This window comes from Lycorma delicatula, chromosome 4 (assembly GCF_047948215.1).
Source record: "Lycorma delicatula isolate Av1 chromosome 4, ASM4794821v1, whole genome shotgun sequence".
NCBI classification, from domain to species: domain Eukaryota; kingdom Metazoa; phylum Arthropoda; class Insecta; order Hemiptera; family Fulgoridae; genus Lycorma; species Lycorma delicatula.
Window position 1 is genome coordinate 160170340 of NC_134458.1, and position 15276 is coordinate 160185615.

General features: G+C 30.3%; 1 protein-coding gene across 1 annotated transcript in view; it reads right to left on the reverse strand.

Annotated features, from left to right (window-relative positions):
• Positions 1-659: 659 nt before the first annotated feature.
• The window catches only part of LOC142324035 (transmembrane protein 120 homolog), a 43359-nt gene continuing 28742 nt past the window's right edge, over positions 660-15276 (reverse strand). Inside the window, exons 5-8 of the mRNA XM_075364614.1 lie at positions 10831-11048; positions 9764-9987; positions 5320-5427; positions 660-863 (exon numbers count right to left, since the gene is read on the reverse strand). Coding sequence (XP_075220729.1) covers positions 816-863; positions 5320-5427; positions 9764-9987; positions 10831-11048 — 598 coding nt within the window. The 3' untranslated portion in view covers positions 660-815. The remainder of the gene's footprint in view (positions 864-5319; positions 5428-9763; positions 9988-10830; positions 11049-15276) is intronic.

The following is a 15276-nucleotide window of genomic DNA, read 5'->3' on the forward strand; positions in this document are numbered from 1 at the left end:
TTAGAAAGAATAATTGGTTATAGTGATTACTCTAGTATTAACATTTGAAGCAATTTGTTTGAACTGAGTTAGATAAGAAAATATTGTTACACCACATGGACCTATCTGTTTAGCTACCCAATCCACTTGGGAAATCTTATTGTCAATTTGAGTATTAAGGGGAGTGGCTATCAGTGTCCTATCATGGGATAGCAGGTATTGCCTGCCTTTAAGAATAGGGGAGGGTTTTCCTCATCCCTAGCTCACTGGGTGGGCCCTATATTGGTTTCTCTGTCGCTCCTCAGTGGATATCACAATATGTTAACTCTTATCTTAATATGTTATAAGAGGGAGCTTATAGACAGTGTAACAATTTACAAATATGATTGTAATTCTGTATTTATTAGTATATGAATGGAGAATTAGTAATTTAATGTAAAGATTCTGTGAGATGAGAATTATAAATTTTTATATCACACACTTTTAAATATGAACAAATTTTTTGAAGGAAGGACTAATATTATTACAAATAGACATTCTTTAGTACTTTTTCTATATTTATATAGTTTTGCAAAGGTAGAAAATGGCTATAAAATGCTCTTGTTTTCAGTGCAGAAATCTCGCAAATTTGAGGAACAGGAAGGAAGGTTAATTATTTAAAAAAAAATTACTGTTCCCTCTAGAGAAAATATTATATATAATATTAATATAAATTATACAATTTTGTCTCATATATATTTGTTCCCATAGATATATTATGTACACGTAAGCCCGATACAAATACATAAAACAATTGTTTTTATCAGCCTGTTTCACAGTAGCTTAACCCAACTTTTTTAATCAGAATGTTCCCCTTTATTCCTCGATTTGTTTGAATCTTCAACCTGTAAACAAGGAATACTGATCTATATCACTTTTCATTTTATAACATTTAAAAAATAGCTGTGCCTTAATTCTGTTATGAAAGACATTACTCACAGAAAATAGAATTGCTAAAATATAATTTAATATTTTCAGTTATCATATAAAAACCAAATTTCCTTAAAATAAAATAGATAAATTATATACATTTAGGCAGTTATGCATGAATTACAAATATAATTCTTTACAAAACAAGCTTTACACAATTCCTTCTCTGTAGAAATCTGCCGCCTTAAAAAACTTGTGATACAATTTATATATAATAAAATCCCTGATACAATTCCATGCAGTAAACTTCTGCAGTGAATTCATGAAATTTGGGAAAAATGAAGAAAGTTCTGTAATTGTAATATGGTGATTTTCATGAATTTATCGTTGATTTTCAACCACTGTCCTCATCATAAACACTGGAGCTGCCATTTTTATACTGATTGCACCACTGCCTCGCTTCACCTCCACTCATTATTCCATCTCTGTACACCTCACAAAAGTGGCTGGCGAATTTAAATTGGCTTGAGGTTTTCTGCCAGTAAAAACCTAATCACTGAATGCACTTCACAACTTGCAGGATTTTCTATTGAAGTGCAAATTTCACATAATTAACGATGATTAAAGTAGAAAAATCACAGTCCACACGCTATGACAGCTTTATGTATACTCTGAGTGTAGAAACGTTCTGATGCCAAGATGGCAGCTCTATTCCTACCAATCTCCACGCTACGCACAAATGTAAGTTACTTTCTGGACCGCCCTTGTACAATGAGCCTTCTTCCATGTGCATGCAGATGTCAATAGGGAAAGTGTTTGGTATTTTTAAAAATAAACCACTAAGAATATATTTTGTACAATTTTGTATATAACAATGTATAAATACATGAATAACAATTTACATTTGCACATGTCAATTGAATCTATATATAAATATTCCAAACAAGGAAACTAAAAAATTCTAGAAAAAAATCTTGAAAGTAATAAATTAAATCCACAGTTTACCATTCATATACCAAGAATTATTTTAAAATAAAATTATTTCATCTTCAATAATAATTTGTTTCATATTCAAGAAGTTGGTTTAGTAAAGGGTTCACCTCTCTTTGGTTTATTAGCCAATATTTATCTTAATTAACTGCTACAAAAATGTTTTTTCTGTCAAAAATAATTTATGGAAAATTATGATAAACTGAAGATCTCCAAACCTATACAATTTTGGTATCAACAAAAAGATGCTGATGAGTTCTTAGTTGCAAGGAAATGAGAATCATGTATTCAAGAAAGTAAAAATATTTGTATTACTAATTACCCTATTCTTAAAAAAATAACTGAAAATAGATTCTTAATTAACAACAATCAGTAGTGCTGAATGGCAATAATTTTCAACAGGGATTAAAACAGAATCACCACAGTCAATGGCCACAAAAATATAATTATAAAGAGCTGTCCAATAAATACAAAAAAAATGCCCAGAAGAGACATTGAATATCAGCTATATATTCCTTCCAAACAGATTATATAAACAGTGATGAGGTGCATAAATAAAAACATTAATATAGAGAATTCCACTAATTTAAATATGATACTTGAGAAATTTACACACTTTTGTTAAAAAAAAACAAAGAAAAAACCAGATGTGTAAATTACAAAGGAATCTTTATCTACTACTACTATTATGCACGTACTATATAAAATTAATATCAAAACACTATGATAAATCTAATGATTCATATCTACTAGTGCTAAGTAATAATCTGTTTTCACCAGTAACAACAATCATGTCCTTCATATACAGTTTTCTCTTCCAGCAGCACAATTGGTACTTTCTTCCATAAACCAAAAAATCACAAACACCACTGTAAAATTATTTTAATCAGATTTACTTGAATTAATATATATTCAACAACTTTAAACAGCTTTGATTGAAATCAAACAGCCCTCAAGACAACCAAGTAAGTATATGAATATTATTACTTATATTTTAAAACATTGTAAACTATCCAAATTTTAACTAAACAATAAAAAAATCTTGCAATATATCCTAATTACACATATTTAAAAAAAAAAAAAAAAACTGGAGTAGGTTTTACAATTAATAAATTGTGAGGGGGGAAGCAGGCTAGTATAATTTCATTTATAAGAAATTATGTCCAATTTAAACAAGCTTATTAGCTGTAATATACATTATATTTATTCTCCTGAAAATTATCAAAAATAGAATACAAAATTTATTTACGTATATACAGAATCTGTTGAGAGCCAAACTAATGAATGATTCCTGAAAGAGGGCAGCAGCTCTTTGAGTAATTGTTAAGGGCATAGGTCAGGACGACTTAAACAGCCACATCAACATCACTGAATTCTTTGAGAACTGCGCAGCTGAAAGCAATGGAAAACTGCAGCTGCTTTTTTCTAAGAAAATGTAGCGCTCTTTGCATTTTTATATAACAATGATGGAGGCGCCTTCCTTGGTAAAATACTCCAGAGGTAAACTAGTCCCCTGTTCAGATCTCCAGGTGGGGACTACTAACGAAGGGGTCACCAGGAAATTAAAAAATAACATTCTACAAGTCGGAGCGTGGAATGTTAGAAGTCTAAAAAAAGGTTGGTAGGTTAGAAAATTTAAAGAGGAAAATTGATAAGATAAATGTAGATGTAGTAGGAATTAGCGAGGTTTGGTGGAAGAGAAAAACGACTTTTGGTCAGGTGATTTTAGAATAATTAACTCAGCTTCAAATAATGGGCAGGCAGGAGTAGGTTTCGTAATGAACAAGAAGATAGGGCAGAGAGTAGAGTATTTCAAAATATATAGTGATAGATTCAATGTAATACGGATAAAATCAAACCTAAACAGATGACTGTTAACGTCTATATGCCTACAAGCGCCCATGATGATGATGAGGTAGAGTGTATATGAAGAAATTGACAAAGCAATTAAACACATAAAAGGAGATGAAAATTTAATAATAGTTGGAGTTTGGAATGCAAGCATTGGAAAAGGCAAGGAAGGAAATAAGTGGGTGAACATGGGCTGGGCAAAAGGAATGAAAGAGGGTACCGACTTAGAGTTCTGCACGAAGTAGATAAATGTAAAGAATACAGAACAATTAGCTTAACTAGCCATGCATCAAATATCTTAACTAGAATTCAGTACAGAGGAATTGAGAGGAGAGTGGAAGAAGTGTTAGAAGACCAATTTAGTTTCAGGGAAAGTATAGGGACAAGTGAAGCAATTTTAGGGCTCAGATTAATAGTAGAAGGAAGATTAAAGAAAAACTAACCAACATACTTGGCATTTATAACCTAGAAAAGGTATTTGATAACAAAGACCGGAATAAAATGTTCAGCATTTAAAAAAAAATTAGGGTTCAAATACAGAGATAGAAGAACGATTGTTAACATTTACAGGAACCAAATAGCAACAGTAATGATTGAAGAACGTAAGAAAGGGAGTTCGACAAGGATGTTCCCTATCCCCGTTACTTTTTTATCTTTAAATAGAACTTGGACAAGCTGTTTGAACTTAAGATAAGCAGTTTGAACTTTAGATAAGCAGTTTGATGTTAAAGAACAATTTAGATCTGGAGTAACAGTACAAGGTGAAAGGATAAAGATGCTACGATTTGCTGATGATATAGTAATTCTAGTTGAGAGTAAAAAGGATGCCGAATAGCACGGGCGAAACGAGCCTTCAGTCAGAAATATAATTTGTTTACATCAAAAATTAATTTATACGTCAGGAAAAGATTTTTGAAAGTATATGTTTGTAGCATAGCTTTATATGGAAGTGAACTCGAGCAATCGGAGTACCTGAGAAGAAAAGATTAGAAGCTTTTGAAATGTAGTGCTACAGGAGAATGTTAAAAATCAGATGGGTGGATAAAGTGACAAATGTGTTGGGTGTTGTGGCAAATAGATGAAGAAAGAAGCATTTGGAAAAATATAGTTAACAGAAGAGACAGATACAGGCCAAATATTAAGGCATCCTGGAATAGTCGTCGCTTTAATATTGGAGGGACAGGTAGAAGGAAAAAATTGTGCATGCAGGCAACATTTAGAATATGCAAAACAAATTGTTAGGGATGTAGGATGTAGGGGGTATACCGAAATGAAACAACTAGCACTAGAGAGGGAATCTTGGAGAGCTGTATCAAACCATTCAAATGACTGAAGACAAAAAATACAGAATGCAAAAATACAGAATATTTTAATAAAAAAAAAATTAAGAGTGCCATTTATAAAACAGAGCATAAAAAATATTTCAATAGAACAAGAAAATTTAATACAGAATTGTGTAGAACTGCAAATTGAGAGATATATACATGAGCATTAGCATCCAGTATATAATAGGTTATATAAATTATAATGTAAACATGATATAACAAACCCAACATAAAAAATATAATTGATAGTTAACAATTTTCTTACCTTATGATAATGATCATATTTTTCTCGTAACTTTTGTGGAATGACCATACATGTTGTGACAGTATTTCCAAGGAATAATACAAAAAATAATAATGACAAAACTGAAATCTATAAAAAAAAACATTGGAAAAAGTAATTAATTCACAGATAATAATAATGTTGAGAAAGATAATACAGTACATAAACTAACTTTGTATATATGTGATAGTTTGATAAATACACGATAGTTTTAATCCATAATTTTTCTTTCTTGATCTCTTCAGATTATGCTAGTTTGTTTACACTGTGGCTAATTGCAAGGGCTTTCAGTGTTTTGTAAATTTTATCACATCTCTATGATACAAGCAATTTTATTATTGAAGATTTTTTTCATTTACATTTGAATATTTATTAAACGAAAAAACATAAACGAATTACTGAATACTGAGGATGTGTCACATTTTTCACAGGCTGATGTAAAGATTGAAAATATTCAATAATTTTTCCAGTTCTGATGTTCAAGAAACTGAAATTTAAACTCAATAGTCATTTAAATTTAACATTGGGAAAGAAAATTAGACAAAGGAAATTTTTTTTAACAAGATTGTAAGAAAATAACCAAATTAAAAAATATTCAGGTTTCTAAAATGGTGATAACATTTTCTAGGTAACAGAAAACTCTTTCTTTTTTTTATGTACGGATAAACTTATTTAGAATTAAAAAATATTTATTACTTTTTTAATTAAAGAAAAAATCAAACTTATTCTTTACCTTTCTTAGGTTAATTCTTAACCTAATAAAAAAAAAAATTCAAACAAGCCGTCTTGAAGTAAAATCATGGTAACTGTATTTCTGGGACTAAAAGGGTGTGCTTTTAATTGATTTCATGGAACCTGGAACATCCATCATATCACAACTCTATTATCAAACATTTTCTAAACTGCGTCATGCCATTCAAAACCTACAACAAGGAATGTTGAGATCGGGAATTGTTCTTCACAATAATGCATGTCCACACATGACTGCATGCAAATAGAAAAAAAATTCAGATGCGAGATCTTTGATCACATCCTGCTTACAGTTCTGATCTCACATCCAGTGACTACCATCTCTTCCTAAACCTCAAAAATTGGTTTGCATCTTAATAATTTGAGAAAAGTGAACAGTTGAAAATCTCTGTGCAAAAGTGGCTACAATAACAGGCGGTGGAATATTATGCCATGGGTTTGAAGAAACTTGTTTCACAATATCAAAAGTGTTTGTAATGAAATTATGATTTATGTAGAACAATAAAGTGAATATGTCACTATTTGAAACCATTAACAAATTTTTCATTTTTCAACTGTTCTCATTTTGTTACCGATCAACCGTTACTTCTGAACTGTGCTTCATATCAGAATCTCTTAATATCTACAAGGATGAATTACCAAATCATATCTTTACCAACTGTCTTTGGATTATCATTTATTATTTTCTGAAGTTTCATACTTGTTTTTAATAAAAGAATGTTCTTTTCCTGCATTTGATTTATGGACAACTGCTATATGTGAGTAAAACTTCAAATTCTGTTTAGATACTTTGAATTAAGATTATTTGAAGGAAGTTTTTTAGTAATAAATCTTTTCATTAGTCAATATATCAAAAATACAGTAATGCATGCAAATTAATCTCAACACAAGTAATTTTTTGTTTGTTTCTATGTTGCGGCTACATGCTGGACCGCAAACAGTACATTCTTTAAAGGTCTGTGTTATATGCAAGGGTAATGCACCCACTCTTTAAAGGTCTTTGGTCATTTAGCAATTTTCATGTTATAAATTTGTTTAGCGAGTTTATTTAATTTTTTGTTATAAAATAATATCTTCATATTTTTTGATCTGTCTTGAATATATAGTAATGGACAAAAACTCCATGTAAGTGTTCAAAAACTGTTTCTCGTTCTGAGCATACCAGTATGACAACAAAAAATAGCTTCTGAGTATGGTGTTGGACTAGGGACAGTGAATGCTATTTTAAAACAATTTAAAGAAACTGGTTCCTTTTCACCTCAAAGGAAAGGCAAATGTGATTGTAAAAGAAAATCTATTCCAACAGAGGATTGGTTATTGGCGAGAAAAAGTAAACTTGATAAAAAAAATCTGCTGTGGACTTAAATTTTAGAATTAGCAACCAGTAGAACAGATTTACATGAGACAACTGTTAGTTGTTGGCTTCTTGCAGCTGGATGAAAAGCTCATCGGCCAGCTAAAGAGCTGTTTTTAATACCAGCAATGGGCAAAATAAGGCTCTTTTGCCCCAAGGCACAAGCCAACTGGACCGAAGAAGACTGTTGAAATGTTACATTTTCTGATGAGTCACACTTTTTATGTTCAGGGGCAAATACAATAGAAAAGCATCAAATGAAAATACATTACCAGCTTACATCCAACAATCAGTTAAACATTCCTGGGGTTGTTTCACATTTGAAGGCCCTTGTTCATTACTTCCAGTAGATGGTATGTTGAAAAGTGCTGGATGTATAAAAATTTTGCCAGGAAGTGTTGTGACACAAGCTTCTAATGAAATTCCCACAAGGCAATTCTGACAAGATTTTGCACCATGTCATACTGCCAAAAAATGTTTTGTAGAATGAAACGTGAAAGTGTACCCATAGGCCAGGCAATTCCCTAGACTTAATCCCAATTGAAAATCGTTGAGCAATAGTTAAAAAAAATGACTTTCAAAAATGAATTGCAGTACAAAAAGTGACCTCATTAAAGCAAAATATCAGAATGACTCATGATGAAGAAATCAAAAAGATGTGTAGTATGTTTGTTGAATCTATGCCAAATTGTATATGTGAAGTGATTAACAGTAAAGGAGAACATATTAATTACTACATATTCACAAATTGTACACCCTAAATAAAGTTACTTTTTATTGAATAACATGTTTTAAGAATTATTTGCACACTACTGTAGTTATCACACTAAGCATCACAATAAACAGAGAAATAACAGTTGCTGTCACATCAGGGTGAGCCACTGTATGCGACCCAACCAGGGATAAAATAATCAAATAAAAAGGCAGGAAAATGCAATACTTTTTGTTTGTTAAGAAATTATATGAGCAATAGTTATTTTTCTTATATTTAAAATTATTATTTTTGTGTATGTGTGAAGTGAAAGTTGGGCTTACATACAGATGGAGAAAATGATGCACATACTGGAATTACTAAAACAAACTATGTTACAAATTGGTTTATTATAGAAAAGGTTACATTTTATTCATTAATCAATCATACTTATTAAAATAGTTTTCAATACATTAAATTATATTCTTAAATGCTATTATACATGATATAAAATAAACTGTTTAAAGGTATCTTTAAATTTTAAATACGTGCAACAAAAGTGATAAAATAAAATGAATAAATGAATACAATAAAAAAAAGTTAATGTTTATAAAACAATGTGATTTAGATGTTCTGGAATTTCCAAGAGTAATTTACCATACTTTTCCCCCTTTAAGACAGTTGGTCCCCAACAGTATCAACTTGATATGGAACCAGGTGAACTCGATGAACTATCAACATTGATCTTCCTATTAATTTCCAGTTCATAGATTATATAACTATAAAATATCACTTCCTCAGATTTTTCCATGCATTACACTGAAATGCCCATACCTCATGCCGTTTAGAAATAACAGATGGTCTACATCTTGGGACTCATCTGGTGCCTAATTTTTTTTGCAATCAGCCAATTACCATTTACAGCCATTATCCTCTACCTCTTATCTTCTCTTTCTACATGGGTTTTGCTAGATGCTCATTGAATTTGTAGGTTGTATTTAACTCCGTGAGTAAACACATCCTTAATAATCAGGGACTTTGTTTCCTATCTGACTGCCCAACTTATGCCTGAAGGGCTTTTTGGATAAAGCAGCTTCTGAAGGAATTCCAAGGAAGATTTCCAAAATCATTTTAAGAAGCGAATTTGTAAATTACTGATCACCAAAGTTTAACTGCACTTTCTACATTTTTCCTGCATTTTATTAACATTTATTAGTAGAGAACGATTAAATGAATCAAAACTATTTAAAATAAATTAATCATATAAAAATGATAGATTGATGATGTAAGCAGGCAGGTTTCATAATTCAGTAAAGTAACGAGGCATAAAAGCTATATGAAAATGAGTAGAGTACAGAAAAATAATTAGAGCAGATAATGGAAATGAATACATGGGATTCAGTATTATTCTGTAATTGAAAGCAAAATAAAATTAAACAGAACGTAGAAATAGATCAAATTAATCGAAAGCAACTGATAAAAATTACCTGTAATTTTTGGCCACAAGAGATCTTTCTTTTACTTCTTTTTACATTAAAAGTGATAAATAAAATAAAACTACCAAAAAGCTACAACAAATTTTATTAACTAAATCTAATTTCAAAACGGACACACAACAAAATTACACGTACCTGCCAAGTGGCTTCATGATGTGATATTAATGTATATAACGTGTACGCATTATATAACTGGAAGACATAACCAGCAAACAGGAATGGTAGAAGAAAACTAAGTCCACGCCACATCCATGAGTGGAAACCTTCTATTGTGATATCCATATTGTGACGTTCACCTAGTGCTTTTAAACGGTATAACACACCTTGCTGATATCTAAATTGTAAATATTGTACAATACCTGTAAAAAAAATCAGTTTGATGCTTTATGCTATTTTTTTAAACGGCCAAACCACTTTATAATCATTTTAACTTGTGTAAAGCATTAAACAGCTTGACATCCAGGAAAATGTATGAATATATAAATTAATCGGGAGATGAATTTTTTCTTAAAATTGATTTCTTATTTACTTTTTTATGCATTAATCTGAATAAGTAAATATAATATTTTATCAAAATATCTTTTCAAAATGATGTTCAACTGGTAATTAGTTAAACGAGCAGGAATCCTAAACATAATGTCAAAACAAAATTTAAGAATTAAGTGTAGATGGTTAGAAAAGTAGCATAAAGATGATTAAAAAAATGCTAAAACACAATGATAAAAATTAACTAAAGGATCAATAACTGGTTGAGGGAAATAAAAGAAAAGTGCACCTGAATATTCTACTTTTTATTCTCACCTTATTTTTGTATACCCTTGGTATACAAAAATTTAATAAAATTTAAACAAAATATACTAACCGACATAAACTGCAGTCTAAAGATAAACAAAATAATTTGTTTTATTCATTTTTGTTTCTGCTACAAGTGTTAGTAGTTTTTGATATTATGGTTTAAACTGTAAAAAATTATCAAAAAAAAAAGAATGTTGTTTAAAATCCTTTTCTGTTATATTTATTGAAATACTTATCTGCAAACACAGTTATTAAATTAAATAAAAAGTTATCAGAAGAGTTATATTTCATAAAGTTTTATGTACATAAGCAAATGACTAAGTATGTAAACCCTAAAAAAAGTGTTTAAAAAAGGTAAATATATATATATAATATATCTAATATAAAATTAAACAAAATATACTAACTGATATAAACATTAAACGTCATAAACTGCGGTCTGAAGATATACCAAGTGGTTGAATTAGGCCAAATTAGGAGTACACCAGAAACAACAGTTGAAATAAAATGATGTGCTCGCCACCACCCTTTGATTCTTGATCCATTCACTTTAAGGATACTTTCTCGTATTGTTAGTGTACAGTAATACCACACCAAAAGAAACATAAAACTAAGCTCCAAAACCCTGAGTAACAGAAAAAAATATTACAACTTAGTACATAGTAATATCATATAATAATAATTTCAATGAAACTGTCTTAAAACATTAATTACTCATATTGATCGCAAATATAGACGACTTATCATTAAAATTTTACTTCTCTTATACAGATAATACTGAATTACTTATATCTATGTGATCGCTATTTAATTTTTCTACCTAAAGAAAACAATAAAAAATTTTTCTAAATTGTACACTAAACTGCAAAAATTTACAAATTTGTACAAATTCAATTTTGTGCTAGGTACTCTATACATAAAAATATAATTAAAAATATTTTATTTGATATTTTTACAAAGATTAATTAAAAAAAAAATGTATTATCTATGCTCTGATAATAATGAAGAAAATTATTTATTTCAGTTCGATAATGTTGCCAATTTACAAAATAAAAGAAGTACAATTTAATGTTTATACTTAAAAAAATTTATATAACTATAAAGTAATAAAAAAAATTAGTTAGTTAATCATTAAGGTGTTTAAATGTAAATCCATATAGTGTTTATAAAGTGGACCTTCCTTAAAAGGTCGACCTCTTTTTATGGTTTGAATGAAAAAAATGTATACTGTATCTAAAGAAAATGTTTTGAAGTGAAGCTTCTTATTGCAGGCTTTGCGATGGGGAGTCTAGTCGAGAAAAAAAAAGCATCATGCACTAGACCAAAATCATATGTAATAGTGGAGATTTGCAGGTTGAAGCACAAACTTTAACGAATTTAATTAGTGAACTGTGAACCACTGTAACCACTAGGTTTGAACTGAATGGTTCAAATCAATATCGAATGAATAATATTACAAAAATAATAGAATTAAAAAATACATTATCTACGTTAAATAGAATAAAATAATATTAAATAAATTAAAAAAATTTCTGTTTAATACTAATGGACTTCCCTTGGGGACTAGATGTTAGGCTAGAGTGGTGAGGTGATGTGTCACAAAAAAGCATCATGTGCTAGCTGATTTCCCCGCTATGGCTGCTGCACACTATATATAGATACTAACACACGTGTTTGATAAGCACTCTCTCTCTTTTTCTCCCATTCTTATACACAGCTTATGCATGCACGGCATTTTCTCATTCTCTCTCACTCTTATATACAGATTATGTGTATATGCGTGTTCTCTCTGTATCTCACCTGCAGTCTATGCTACAGTGTGAGCAATAAAGCTGACCATATGTTAGTTCATATTTTTTATTAATAAAAAAATTTGATCACTTGTGTATATTATGTAAATGTTATTTTACACCATTAATAATTCATATAATATTGCGTAAGAAGCTTCGTTTCCATTGTGTCCATGCACTGATGCACTCATTTTAATTTTTTTCCCTCCAGCCAATCTTATGGGACAAAATTTGTTAATTCATTATGTTTTTTCCTAATGACTGAATTCTAGAATGAATCATACCAGCATAAAATATGTTTTTTTTTCTTCATTTAATCTAATATTTGAATGCTGTCTTGAAATTAAATAGTGTAAAATGTTTTTTGGAAGTAAAAAAATCTATCATGATTTTATTGCATACAATAAAGGCCTGTACACCTTACATATCCGGTGATGAATGTCAGCTGCTGACATGTACCATGTGGTCAAAAATCAAATCACAGACTGTATTTCACAATAGGCAGGCTGCTCAATTAATTGAAACATTTCAACTTCACAATATAAACTGCACACAGTGATGCTACGATTGCTAATGATGTCTGCATTTGTGCAAGGCATGTTGGGAGCTGGAGTGTATTTCGACAACTGTGCAAAATTTACATAGCCAATCAGACCTTACTTAAAAAATAGCCCTCATATGTATAAATTTTTTTTATTAAACAGGTACAATATTTAAAATATTATTCTAATCTTTCAAGAACTGAGTATAAAAATCAGACTAAGTAAAAATCAATGACTTCCAATAATTTATCCTGACAGCAAAAACATGTTTATACCTTATTACAGTCATCTGATGTAGATAAATTTTTTAGCATAATCAAAACACTAAATCTGACTAGTATTTGAACCTAGAATCTTCTGGATGAAAGGCAGAGATGCTACCACTTTGCCATAGAGGTCAGCTATAACAGATGGTATGATGCAGTTACAGAATGGTCTGTTAACCCCTAGCCCTCAAATTTGTCATACCTCGTCCACATATCTACTTGTATATAATTTCTAACTTTATTATCAATTTTTTTTTCTTTTTAACTTTTATTTATAATTGGGATTTGAAGTCGTACTTACCTTATTTGTATTTTTTTAGGGTATGACAGTTTTCAAGGCCATGCTTACGGGTGCATGTGATACAGAAGAAAACTGTTTCTTTTCTTTCCCCTTTAACTTTTCTGTTACTATAAACAGGTAGAATTACTTTTGAGTTTTGAGTATATAAAGTGAGGCCTCCCATTTAGTCTTTCTTCTTTATCTATAGACGATGGCCACCCTCATTTCTGACCCTGATTATTCCAGACATCTCCCACTAGTTCCTTAACAATTGTTTGGTGACACTATTTTTGTTTAACAGGCTACTTTCCAATTTGTTTTCGTTTATTATTATATAAAAGATAACTATTTACAATTGCAACATCTAATAATCAAAAGAACAATTTTCTCCGCCACTTTCCAGAACGCCTACAAAAAATATAAGCAGCATTGCACTGATCTGCCAGATCAAAGTCCTCCTATAAATTCATTATACTTACTTATAACTGATGATTTTGTAATTTGTTTTGTAACAACACATTTCATTTTCCTTTCAAAAGTAATTACTATTGTCAAAATAAGTACTACTCATGGCAACATTATTACTGACTTTCCACACTAATATCATATTGTTGATGTTTTCATTTACATATGCTTTAATTCCCCGTTTTTCAATTTTATTTTTTGAAAATCTTTTGGAAGTCCTTTTCTATTTAACATTATGGTTTCTGTTGTGTGAAGTCAGAGATTTAATAGTTCTAAACTAAGATTATAACTAGAACAACAGAACACATGTTTAGGTTAAGAAGTAGACACACATAGGCTTTCTTTTTTTCTTTCTTTTTCCTGTTTAGCCTCCGATAACTACCGTTTAGATAATACTTCTGAGGATGATATGTATGAGTGTAAATGAAGTGTAGTCTTGTACATTCTCAGTTCGACCAATCCTGAGATGTGTGGTTAATTGAAACCCAACCACCAAAGAACACCGGTATCCACGATCTAGCATTCAAATCCATGTAAAAATAACTGGCTTTACTAGGACTTGAACGCTGGAACTCTCGGCTTCCAAATCAGCTGATTTGGGAAGACACGTTCACCACTAGACCAACCCGGTGGGTAGACACAATAGCCTAGAAAATAATAATTTTGTTACCATATTAACATGCAACAAGGTTTTGAATTAGTTCAAAAGAGAGCAGCACAAATTGGTATTTTAATGAGTCAGGGCTACCTTTGCAATTATAGTTCAACTATGCGTGCAAGAGTCACCCAAGATTCAAGGACTAAGGGTTAGGAGCAATCCTAGCCAAATAATAATTTTTTGAGTTTTAATTTTCAGTAAAATGCCTTGAAATAAGTATTAAAAATTAACTTAAAACAATATTATCAGAAGACTGTTATGTACTATAATTTTGTTTAGTTGTAACTATTATTCAAAGCGTTTTAAGTATGGTTAGATTTTAAGATTACTGTAGACTGTGGCGATGAATGACCATTTAGTAGGTATTAGCTACATGATCAATGTGATATGTTAGTAATCTACAATGGGTGCTACAATAAATAACTACATCAACTGTGAGGTTTGTGCTATAATGTTTTTTATTAATAAAAAATAAGTGTGGTGTAGAAATTCACATACAACTACTTTGTGAGGTTTAATGACCAAACATTATGAGTAATAGTAAAGTTAGGTAATGATCTTTGTTTGTTATTGAAAGCCAAATGAATATAAATGATGAAGAGCACAGCAGTTGCCAGACATGGTCACAGATGAGGTATGGAAGTGAATGGAAAAGTTCCTGATGATTGGTAATTTATGATTTCAGAATTGTCTATTCCAATTTCATAATGTTTTACATTCAGTTATGTACAAAATTATGATTGAGAAATCTATTACACAAAAATGTGTGTGAGATCAGTGTTAAAAATTAACAGATACCAGGAAGAAGAAACAACTGATTTCTGCTCAAAAGTTTTTGAATGATTTGAAAAT